At 44.0% G+C, this 12,451-nt stretch overlaps 1 protein-coding gene across 1 annotated transcript in view; it reads right to left on the bottom strand.

The window, feature by feature from the left end:
• Positions 1-11,761, bottom strand: part of SSU72 (SSU72 homolog, RNA polymerase II CTD phosphatase) — a 28,480-nt gene extending 16,719 nt beyond the window's left edge. The window contains exons 1-2 of the mRNA XM_086475989.1: positions 11,620-11,761; positions 4,424-4,567 (exon numbers count right to left, since the gene is read on the bottom strand). Of these exons, the coding sequence (XP_086332115.1) occupies positions 4,424-4,567; positions 11,620-11,699 (224 nt within the window). The 5' untranslated portion in view covers positions 11,700-11,761. The remainder of the gene's footprint in view (positions 1-4,423; positions 4,568-11,619) is intronic.
• Between the last annotated feature and the right edge of the window lie 690 nt (positions 11,762-12,451).

Genomic DNA, 12,451 nt, shown 5'->3' on the forward strand with positions numbered 1-12,451 from the left:
AGGCACAGAATCCTTCTCCCACACAGTTCTACAGTGAAGACAATTTAGTTCAACAATATACTTCTCTTGGCCTTCCTCGCCTTCTGTAGGGAAATAAAGACTTCAGTTTTGTTCATCTAGACCCTGTGAAGATCTTGTGCATGCCAGAACCTGCTTCAGATTTTTCTTCCCCCACTTCCAGTCTGTAACTGCTATACATAGTCCCTCAAGCCTATGCTTGCTCCAAAGCCACCACATTTTCCCCTACTGATGTTCTACCACAACGCATCTTACCAGTTAATAGAGCACGTCATCGCAGGCAGATGGAAGACCAGGGGATAAACCAGGGATAAGCGTCACCTACGGGGAGACCACGCTACAAATATTTACTGGCAAAGTGATCTGTATATGGCAGAAGAAACTGGTTCCACCTGTTCTGAATGGGAAGGGTACTATTAAATTGAAAAAAAAAAAACAAACCCATAACCAAAAACCCCAAGACATCACCATACATCAGCAATAGCACAAAAAGTATGATATGGCCACCTGGCTTAAATATGGAGTTCACAGAGAAAAAACTGCATCCAAATCACCCAGATTACTCCTACTTTTGGGTTTTTTTCAGAAAAGAATCCTTATGTCTTTCAGTGATATGTACCAAGCCAGTTTTTCTTCACTTCTCCAACTTTCTCCCTTCTAACTGAAGCACACCCTTAGTAACTTCTTGAGGTCAGGCCTCACCCCCCACCCCACCCCCAATGTCATATCATCATATAACTATGGACCTAAAACTGGAATCCTGTCTACAGTTAGAGAGCTGGACAAATTAAAAGAGGAGGTCAAAAAAGTAGGAAAGAGAGCAGGAGTCCAAGCTTGCAGAGTAGAGGTAGGCTGCCTAGAAATCCTAATTAAAAAAAAAAAAAAAAAGCCCTATCTATGGAAATCATTAGGTATCTTCCATCTGAGGGCCACAGACATATCAGTGTTGAGAAAGAAAAAGAATCAATCATGGAGTTAGTTAATATTGAAAAGGAAGCCAGGAGCTACTGCTGCAGAATTCTGGTCCAATTTCCATTTGAACAGTTCCTATCCCTGGGCGTAAAAGCAACTGCTGCTGCAGATTTAAAGCGGTGTTCGGAAAGTTTTATCCTTGACTAGTTTTTGTGTTCACGTGAAGGCAAGGCTCACCCATTTGCCTCTATTTTTGTTTCATCTTTAAAGTCACCACCATATAATTAAAATTAAGTCCTTAAACCCCTTCACACACCTGTAAGGGGCAAGTCAAAGCGGCCTGTCTTTGAGAGGTCCACATGCAAACACCACCAGGCAGTGCAGCTACACTACGTAAGCACAGCCCCAGAGGTACCGCAGACCATGGTCATGTCTCCTACAGATCAGCAGTAGAACCCTCTACTGTTCCCTGAGAAATAAAAGAGTAATATTTTAAAAAGCAACCAAGAGCCATAAGCAGAACAGCCTTAAATGGTTTTGTCACAGCCCTCTATTAGGACACAGGGAATTTAAACGCTGTATTCTAAAAATGCAACGGTAGTTGTGGACACTTAACTACAAGGTTTAACTACCACATCTTAAACCACTTTGAAGCAGTTCCATTTTACACAGAGGGTAACCACCTACTCAACTGAATCTGTATGCCTGGCTCCATTAATTTCTTATTCCTGTGCTGCTGAAATTCAACAAATGCCTTCAAGGTATGTCAGCTTGTGCTCTGTATTTCACGAATTAACTGCAATGAAGCTGCTTTTATCTGCAGAGAGGGGTTTTGATAGTTCTCCCCCTTCTCCAGAAGTAAATAAGAGTTTCAATGGATCTTTTCACTCTAACACATTTTTAACCTTGCGCTGACTGATGTCCAACGCTGCAGAAGCTCATTTCTGTTTGAGGCTACTGCTTTCTGAAACAGGAGTCACTTACTTGCTGGCCAGAGAATGTTCTGCATTCCTTACAGCCACAATTTCACTAACTATCTAGTGTCCAGAATGCTTTGGACCCTGCTGGCCCACAGAACTGGAGGAAGGACACCACTCCTAAGTGAGGCAGTACTGAATGCTGAGCACTCAAACTTCATTCCCACTGGAATACGGGAACAAGCAGACAGCTGTCACCAAACCAGATGGAAAGGCTATAGATGCCAATCATCTCCCCTTAGCTGATGAAAGCAAGGCTGGGGAACAAGGAGCTGAATCATATGGAGAACCACACCTCCTTTGGTTTGCCCATACCAATTACAGTCAAAGCCCGTCAGTAAAGCAGGCCCTCCCACCCTTCAGCAGGGAATGGTTGCATGCCCATCACCTCTATGAAGTAAAGCTCACCCAAAAAAACATAAACCCACATGACCCTGGTTCAAAAAAAATTACTCCACAACCCTCTGACGAGTAGGTCTGGTTTTGGTTACTGTAAAAGTCTTTACCCTCAAAAGCCATTTCTGGAAATGGAGCTGCTTTCTGCACTGACAGTCTTCAAAAAGCTTAACGTATTATCTGAGAACCAAAAATGCAAAGATGTGGAGGCAATTGTTCCTTCCCTATTTCCCTTGCAACAGCTGTTGTTCAAACTTCCTTCCTTTCATCTCGAGAAAAGGTTTAACTGTAGCACTGCAAATACCTTTGGGGAACACAAAACCATCTCCAGCGTGGAGCAGAACCAAAATGGCAACTCCACGATCCGATAAATGGAGGGGACTCGGTAGGCTTCGTGTGGTTTTACCTTAAAGCACTGCCATAGCCAGCACAGCAGCAATGAAGAATGCAACAAGGAAATCATAAGCCATTAGTGCTTTTAAAAATTATTTCTCAATACAAGTAATGTTCTTATGAAGCAATTTTTTTAACCAAGATACGGCATAGCTTGTTAAGATGGGTTTGTAAGACTTTTGTTTTCTCTAAGGGCAGAGGGATGAAGACAAAAAAACCCCCAGCGTGGCACACATGATTCATTAAGAGTATATAAGACTACACCCTACATTTTGAATTTTTTTTCTCCTAAAAATGGACCTCTAGTTAGAGGTTAGGAAATCAATACCCCTGCAAGAGATACCATGTGTGGAACACCACACAGAAAGGCATTCCAGTGTTTCATCGGTTCTCACTGTGCTGTACAGCTTTAACCAAACAGCCCAGCCCTTCTTACCAGAAGTCCTTCAATGCCCAATGCAACAGAATCCGCCACTCTTGGGGTCTCAGAGAGCCCAAATTTACTATTTCTGGTCAGCAAATAGAACAAGGAATTTGCTGAGTAGTACTAAGCCATAGTGTAACCTGTGCTACCAAACAACTGGAGAGCTGCCTTTTAAGAAGTTACTGACTTTGTTGACTCCTTGGGTAACAGCTTGAACCAGTTTCTACCATGTTGCAAGCTTTCTAGCCTCTGACAACCTGTTTAGTCTTATTCCAGGGTTTGTTGTTTGTTTGTTTTTCAAAAAGATGCAAGAAAACTGGTATTTGTGTACAATTAAGACATTTAAGCCATGTCAACATTCCTGCTGGATCTTCAGATGGTGACACCCAAGATTTCAGAAAAAAAAAAGCATTCTACGACTAAAGACTGCTCTATTAAATTACTAAGATTCATTTCTGGGATACCTCACTCTAAAGGATCCTCTATCTTTTAAGCAGAAATTCAGCATATACCAAATCCCTTATTTAGGGTAAGTTTTCTCTTTCATATTTAACATTTTAAAACAAATCAGATCCCTTGTTGAGAAAAGACTACCTAAAATGAGTGCCCCAATTCCGTAGATTTGTGGGTTTTCTTAAAAACAAACGAAAAATCAGCTTCAAATATAGATGTTCTAACATCAGTTTGACATTAGTCATGGTTTTAAGTAGTGTGCATAACCTTGATCACCTCTGCTTTCCAGGATGAAATATGTTATTGGGCTCTCCTGTGTCCGTTCTTTATACTATACTACGGGATTTGGGGGTTTTTGGTGCACAGATCAAATTGCCTATGAAGAAATTGTCAGTGAGCTCTTTTAATGAAAGGTATCCTCTCTCCCAGAGAAAGTATACTGTAAACCTTACCTGTCAGTTTGTCTGAGCTAAATACAACATTAATGTCGAGGTGGTCGCTCTTCGTATATCCGTTATCAGGACAGCCTTTGCACTGAGAAAACACGATCCACAGTGCAGTGGAGGTAATGGACAATCTGTGATAGTATGATTGTGCTTTCATTCAAGAGCTAAACACGTTAACACACTACAAAGAGCATTCTGAATGCGTGCATTGTAACTCAATAGCAATTTACAAGGGAGCATTAGAGGCTCATTGTAAAAAAAAAAAACCTCCTATAAACTTAAAACATCTTAAGTTCGCCAGTCAAGCAACTATATAATCCTAATGCATAATGCCAAATAATGAATTACACCTTTCAAGGATGAATCATATTGGATTTTTTAAAAAGGCCATGCCACAGGGATACAGTTCTTTGTCTTTCCTAAGTAGATCATTGTACATCTGATCATATGTTGTTTTGAAATCATAAACATTCGGCTTGTCCGGTGCTGGTCCTGGCAGTTTCACATGAGTCCCTGTTCCAAAGGATCGGACACTGAATCCTCGTTTGCTGAAAGACAGAGAGAAAGAGAAGGAGGAAAGGCAATTAGATTGGGTGGACATTAAACCCCAAAGTGCTGAAGAACACATACTGAATTTTAAAAACACCTCTTAGCAATCAGCCATATCAGTGTATATTTCCTTGCAGTTACAATCAAAACTCACACACCATTTCTAAAGGAGCACCTGTATTTTATATTACATTTTCTTGTAATTGTGGCATATAGCATTTTGGATATTTCCTTTGTGCTTTCAGGCATCTTGGATTTGCAACAAGCATGCATTGTGTTCACTCTTTGACAATACAGTATAGGCAGAGATGTTTTTGTCTCGATGTAAGAAAGCAAGTAACAATACCTATTGATCAATACTCATGTATTCTGCTAAAGTTGCTGGGCTAAGTACATTATTCCCCTCACTATGTTGCCAGAATTACCTCTAGTGTAATTTACTTCACCTAGTACAAACATTTGTGTGCCTGGCACTTTTCTCAAGTGGACTGAAAAATACACTCTGTAATTACCTTTACAGAAGTGGGGCAGATATTCGGCTGGCTGGTACCTACAAGTCTTGGGTAAGCCAGGGACGGCTTCATTCCATTCTTATGAACAACTACGTGTTCAACAATTGCAATTTAAAAGGAGGCAGGAAGCTGCTTGTCTTTAGGGGTAATGTCAAAACATTCTTCCTGATTAACCTAAATACACCTACTTAACCTCAACAAATCTTTCAGTAACATTAAGAAACATTACAACACATTTGTTGAAACAGGACCAAGAAGAGATTGTTTTCTGGTGGCCTAATGGACAAAATAACATGGTAAAGTACTGTCACTATTGCCCAGAATGCTGAAACATTTGGCTTTAACTTCTGAAATAGGTCAAGACCATGGCTTAATCTCTAAGGACACATTCTTTCAGCCTCAATAGTTTAGCACAGACTGAGTAGAGAGAACAAAGGTAAAATAAAAAGTGAGCAAACAACCCAACTTGCCCTCCACCGCCCCACGAGAAAAAAAAAAAAGTGTAGAGCCTTCTTCTGAGAAGAGTCAACAGGAAACTGGGAACCAGTGTGAGTCACACCTGGACTCCTTGGTCTTCACATACAAGGCAGCAAGGAAATTCAGTAAAAACCCACTAATTCAAATTGCATGTTTGCCTTCAAATGGTGTCTTTGAAGTGATCCAAAAAGCTTCTACGCAGAGACTAACTGTGATCAAGCTCTGCCCCAAACTCAGACACTGCTACGCAACTATCAATAGTGCTAGTCCCTTTAATCTGTCCTACTGGAACAGAGCCCCTCCTTTCCCTTTTCTTGCTTCACTACACTTTTTCTTCCAGCAACTTTTTAGAGGTTCCTATTTCTGTAGGCAGGATACATGACGATTTTCTGCTTCTTTCTGCAGGACTAAGGACTGAAGACGGATGCAAGTGAAAGTAAGCGTAACCCCCCTCCCAGCCCTCCACCATACTAACAGTGACTCATAACTGCACCAGTGACATTGTTTTATTTTCCTGGCAACACTTCCAGACCCAAGTTTTTATTCTACTGCTTCTACTGGACTGGACATGAAGAGAGCCATAGCATGTACACAAGAAACTGCAGTGCTAACACGTTAATGTTTCAAATCGATCTTTTTCCAGGTATCTTGCCCTTCTTCTTTCCTTTCTATATCTACCACTTGGAAGTTATTTTTGCTATGAATTTTAATACCAACTAACTGAGAAATAGTGGACTTTGGCACCTTGCACTTTCTGCCTTCTTTCCTTCTCTCCCACATTACCGTAAAGCAAGTAATGTTACCATGGAAAAATACTTTCTTCTACACTTTCCTTGTAACTTTTAATTTTTCCTTTAGTATTATTCTTTGAAACAGCTCTGCTTGGAGCACACACAGCAAGAACTCCACCGCCAACTGTCTGAAGTGTCCTTGAAGTTTGCGCGATCTCATGTAAAGCAAAACAGAAATCTTCATTGACGTTCCACACACCAAAAATTTGTGCCTCTAATGCACGTGACCCATTGAAAATCACTTCCTTGAATAGCCCAAATATGCACTTCTCACATGGAATTTCATGCTTTGACACTGGCAGTTGCCAGGGTACAGCTTCTGCACTATTTACACACCAGTGTACTACCATGCAATACGCTGAAAAATGTTTCAACTCATTTCTTGTGACAATTGGGGGGTGGGGGAAGGGGGAGAATGCCTGCACAGAGCCATTGTTCAACAGAGCCTGCTTCTATTAAGCAGCTGGACAGATCTAGTTTAGTGAGTCATCAAGTATCTGTTGTAATGTGGCACAGTCTTTTAACAACAAACATTTTCTACAAGACGATGTGTATCTAGTATTTGTCCTTGGCCTAGTAAAACTATCCAGAAGATGGTAAAGTTGAAGCTCATTGTCTTCCATAAACAGTAAAGGGTAAGCTGTACTAATATACTCTCCTAGCACTGATTTCTGAAAGCGTGAAGCTTAAACATTAACAGATCTGTAAATGTTGTGAAATTTCAGGAAGCTGTTTCTAATAATACTATTAAGACCAATATATATTTAAACTATCAATACACAAAGTACAAATACAAGCCAGTATACAGATCTCACTCTCAGCAAGTATGCTCACCTCAGTTAAGTCCAAAGCTCGTTACAATGAGGTCACCGCACTACTCGCGTGCCCAAGAGTTTACAGACTTTTAACTGAAGAATCTGAAAACAGTCATGACATTTCCCTCCCAAGAATCTCAGAGCTCCCTGCAAATACTACTGCTCACCTGGGACACAAGTGCTCCTGAAAGCAGAGATCAGCATGGGACTACACTGACAGAGCACTAACACCTGACAGTTGTTACCGCTCAGTTTCGGGCGCTGAGAGGAGTAATAGCGATCCGTGCAGATGAGGCATGAGCTTTTATCCACGCCTTGCTTCTGATTCACTGTTATTTTGGGATCTCACACAGGCTTATTACAGGAAGGTATTTTTCAGCTTACTGTAAGGTCGTAACAGCACAGCTTCTCTTCTTACAGTGGCCACTAACAAGTATTACTAGGTATTAAAGCAAATGCAGTAAATCCTGCAGTACCACTGCAGCTGGCAGTGGCAAAGACTTTCAGGGGACAAATCACTGATTTTAATACATCCCCTTTCACAACATGTAGCAGGAAAGTAACTGGCAACGGTGCTCTCCTTGTAGACCGCTTCAAAAACAGGAAAATCGATATTAAAAAAAAGCAACCCCCAAAGAAACCCACCCCCCCCAAAAAAAACCCCACACTGTTAAACAGCAGGAACACGAGCATTGTTAACTATTTTTGATTACAAAAATCTTTAAAACATTAACAACTTGTTGTAATTTGCATTATCACTGATGAACTGTCAAATGAAAGTGCTTTAATACAAAAATGTTAAACCATTTCCTTCTTCTTGAGCATTTATTAATACAATTTAAGATTTCTTAAATTAAGCAATACAAATTTCAATACCTCACTGCATTTACCTGCTGACAGACAATGCCAGCAGAGAAGCTGTGACTTATGTAAACTGCAAGGGTGCAGCTGAAGTTCTCTTCCGTGGTCAATGTTGAACTATAAATCATACCATCAATATGAAATCTAAGTTTCAGCCACTAGCATTTCAATATTTAAATCTGTTTACTGCCACTAAGGTATCTCACATTTACACTCCTAATTTCTTAACACACTTAAGTTTTCCAAGACAGAGGAGCATATATGTAGCTCCAGCGTGTATCAGCGTCCTCCAAGTGTTCATGATCAGCAGTAACACAGAGACCCTGAGCTCAGGACGCGGAGACAGGGCATCTGCATCTTCTGAGGCTGAAAACACAAAGTTACCAGAGCACCTCCCATACCCTGGGAGAGTCTCAAACGGCAACTTCCTTTTAAAGGCCATCTGTGTACTGCCGGATAAACACACACACACGGAAATGCCAAAGATGCTGTATAGTGAAGTCTGGTAATAAGAGCATTGTCACCCTTCCTCTTCTATGGCTGAAGGAGAGCCATGGCCTAAGTCTGCACATGCTATGGTGAAAAAAAAGACCAGACCTGTGCACAAACTCTGTTTGTAAACGCAAGAAGGGTAGGATGAGTAAGATTTGACCTAGGGACTGGTTACAGACAGACACCCAGCTTGGCAGCTTTTAAGGAAGGATTATGTCTTTCTGCATAGTCCGTATGTATTGCTTTTCCTCTTGCCCTTTGCTTTAGTGTCTCATACCCCTACGGCGATGGTAACTATTCTACCAACAAACTTGGAAAGACCTTCAGTCTGACTTCTGTTGGAAGATTAGAACAAAATGTTTAAAACCTGGTGAATTAGAAAATACACAAGCACACTACAAAGCAAACAGAAGTTGTACTAAAGCAAGATAACACCAGAAACTGGTAAATTGATTATTCAGGTATGAAAAAGATCTAGTGCGTGCGTTTGTTTTCCAGGGGCACAAGTGGCAGCACGGAGATAGCAAGTACAGTAAGGATGAATGTGAAATTCAGGTTGGCAAGTGAGAGTCATTGCAAATCCTTCGGAATGAACCACTGCAATTTAAAAAGACAGAAAGTTCCTAAGCGTCCAAAAAAAGTAACCCGTTATCTGGTACGTTAAGTTTGAAGAAAGAAAGAAAAACAACCCCAAACAGACACACACACCCCCCCCAAACTGCTGAAGTGTACGAAGAAAGCACGTATGACAATTTTGGTCTTCCAAATCCAAAAGAGAGAGAACACCAGGATGTTATAAAATGTAAGTACATTAAGATGTTAAATCAAGCCTGTTCAATCACTTCATAATGTCATGCATGAAAAAGGAGGATAAACTACTAAGAAGAAACATAGAAGCAAGAAGCGATGGACTGCAGGTACTTCCAACAAAAGCCTACCAGGTAAATTGAACGTTTCATCCCGATGTCATATGTAGAGGGATAAACATTATGTTTTACAAAATTCAGTCAAAATTCAGACATTTCTGCAAGACTGCTTTTGCTTTAAAAAGGAAGTAGCATACAATTAACTTCAAGTTTCAGTAGGCATGAGGTAGGCCTAACACATGGAAAGCAAAATAAGCTTGCCTTACTGATATTTTTCTCTATAAACTGAAGAATGGAATAAGCACAGCTACTCATAAAAATTCTACATGAAGTACGTGGCTTAACTAAAACTTGACTAGACTAGAGAAGTTAGTTCTGAAACCTGACTTACAGCATTTCAAATATCTAAAAGGCTCATCAAATACAAGACAAACTCTTCAAAAAATTTTTTTTTTAGTTTTTATATATTTCCTAGCATAAATATTTGTAAAAAAACCCTATATAAAATACTTATGCAAGATCTTAGACTACACATTACAAAGTACTGTTTAAGAATGTTCATCAAGATGCTCAACATTGAAGGCTGGTCTCCAGACTTTGTTTTCAGTCACCTGCAGACTTTGCATCCTCTGAAGTCTTGTAATCCCCTTAAAATATCTCAAGGTTTCATAACACCTCAATCTCTTCCTAACTCTTCTTACTCTTTTTATTATGTGTTCTTTCAAACTGCAGCATAACATCCAGCAAGACATTACCCTGAACTGGTAAAGCAGACTGGCTCTGAGCAAAGGCAAACATTTTCCTGAAGTTTCCTGGCAAATGGCCATTCTTATTGCATGGGCTAGTTATTTCTTTAGAACAGCATCAGCAATTCATCTCTATTTTGCCACTTATGCTACTGTTGCTCTAATTTCATAGGATGTTGCTGAAAATAAACACTTTCCAAAGACATAAATTTTGTTAAGTTTTGATTAAAATCTTAAGGGAGAAGAGACTTTCAAAACCCATCTCCCTGCCACATCTGCCAGAAGAACATCAGTCACACCGGAAGTGATTTATTTCTTCTGCAAAAACAGAGAGGAAGAGAAAGGCTAGACATTAGAAGCAAATTTATCTTTGTCCTTAGCACTCAGGTTTCAATTAAAACTCAGTTCCAGTATTGTCAGCAGAAAAACAAGAGAACAGCAACCTCCCCACCCTGCTATTGGTAACGCCACGTTTCCACAGAACTGCCACAAGGCAACATCTGATGCCAAGTTTAAGCACTAACAGCATCATATGCTGCTCACAGTAAGATGGCTGCCAGACCAGCTGCTTCTATTATTTATTCCTTTCAAGGCTGTTGTTTTTATTTAAACATAGCACACTATTTACACATAGTTGTTTAGCTTACTGTGCTAGCAACATGTACCTTTTAACGTGAATGTTACTTAGCCTAACTCAAAAAAAAAGCGTGCAAAAAACATCTTTATCATGTTCCTGCAATGCACAGGGAAGATTTAGGAACGTGATTTCGGGCAGATCAGGTCTCTCCTGGCCGTCAGTCCGTCCCCAGTCTCCCATCTCCCCTTTTGAATTCAGCCAAGCTGAAAATACTTGCAGTGCTAAACAGATGAACCCTCATAATCCCACAGACATTTGACATTCCGAACCAAACGCTTCGTCCAGCTTTCCCGCAACAGGAAAAGGCTCCCTTTCAGCGCACAGAGCGGCTCCAGTCTTCGGGTGGATTAAAGAAAAAAAGTGGGGTGGGTGAGGGCGGAGGAGAAAAGGAGCCATTAAGTTCCAGATGCCGAGCCACGGGAGCTGTTCTGCGCCTGTCGAACTCGCCAGCTCGTGTTTTGCAGCACTGGATCCGGAGGTCCGCCAGCGACCCGGGCGGAGCAGACCCCACCGCCCCGGCCAACCCGGCCTGGAGCAGGGCCCGGAGCAGACGGGATGCGAACAGCACGAAGCCCCCAGGCCCGCCGGCCTAGCGGGGTCAGGCGCGGAGCCCCGAGCACAGCCTGGGACCGCAGCCGGCGCGACGCCCCGCCAGCCCCCCCCCCCCCCCGAGCTCCGGGGCAGCCAGCGGCCGCCCTACGGCGCCCAAGGAAGGGGCCCTGAGGCGGGCCGGAGGGGCGGCCCACCATGGAAGGCGGCCGCCAGGGCCTAGGACGCCCCCCGCGGGGCCCGGCACCGGCGGGCCAGGCCTCGCCACCGGCGGAAGGAAGGGGTTGCGGGCAGTCCCCGGTTACCTGAGGATGTTGTGCGCCTCCATGCTGCGGTTCTGGTTGCTGGAGCACACCACGGCCACGCGGAGCGGCGAGGAAGGCATGGCGGCGCAGGGAAGAGCCCAGCTCCCTCCCCGCGGCTCCCCAAACTCTCTCAGCCCCGGCCCGCGGCTCGCACAAAATGGCGGCGGGAGCCCGGCGGCGGGCGGTGCCGGGACGTGTCACCAGGGCCGCGCCGCCCCGCCGCGGCCAACCGCGGAGCGGGCGTCAGGGGGCGGGAGCCGCCGCCTACCATTGAGAGGGAGGCGGAGCGGCGGCGGTGGAGGCTAGAGCGCCGCCGGCCATAGAGCTGGGGGGGGGGTGGTGGTGGTGTTTCGCGCCGCGGGGCCGGTCCCGCCGCTCCCCCCCCTCACGTCGCGCCGCGGGGCCGGTCCCGCCGCTTCCCCCCCTCACGTCGCCCCGGGCGGCTCTGGCCGGCGGAGAGGCCGGTCCCCGAAGCGAGGCGACCCCGATCCTCTCTGCCGCGCCGCGGAACCGCCTCCGCGGGGCTGACGGGCGGCCTCCGCCGCCGCAGGGCCTTGCCGCCCGTCTGGGGCCTCTGGTAGGCGACCCAGCAGCGATGCGCAGGCCCCGGGGTGTTCTCAGGAAACACCGGGGCTTCCCGGGCAGCACCGGCGAACCGGCGGGGCCCAACCCGCAAGGGCTCAAGCGTTTACAAGAGAAAACTCGTCATTTAGCATGACTTGCCGATGGCTTGGGCTGTTAAAATGCCACCTAACTTGTCAGCCGCTGATTGAGAGAGAAAAGCCACCAGAAGAGTCACGGATGTTCCCCGGGCGACTCAGAGCCAAGCACG

This window comes from Leptosomus discolor, chromosome 20 (assembly GCF_034619465.1).
Source record: "Leptosomus discolor isolate bLepDis1 chromosome 20, bLepDis1.hap2, whole genome shotgun sequence".
NCBI lineage: Eukaryota > Metazoa > Chordata > Aves > Leptosomiformes > Leptosomidae > Leptosomus > Leptosomus discolor.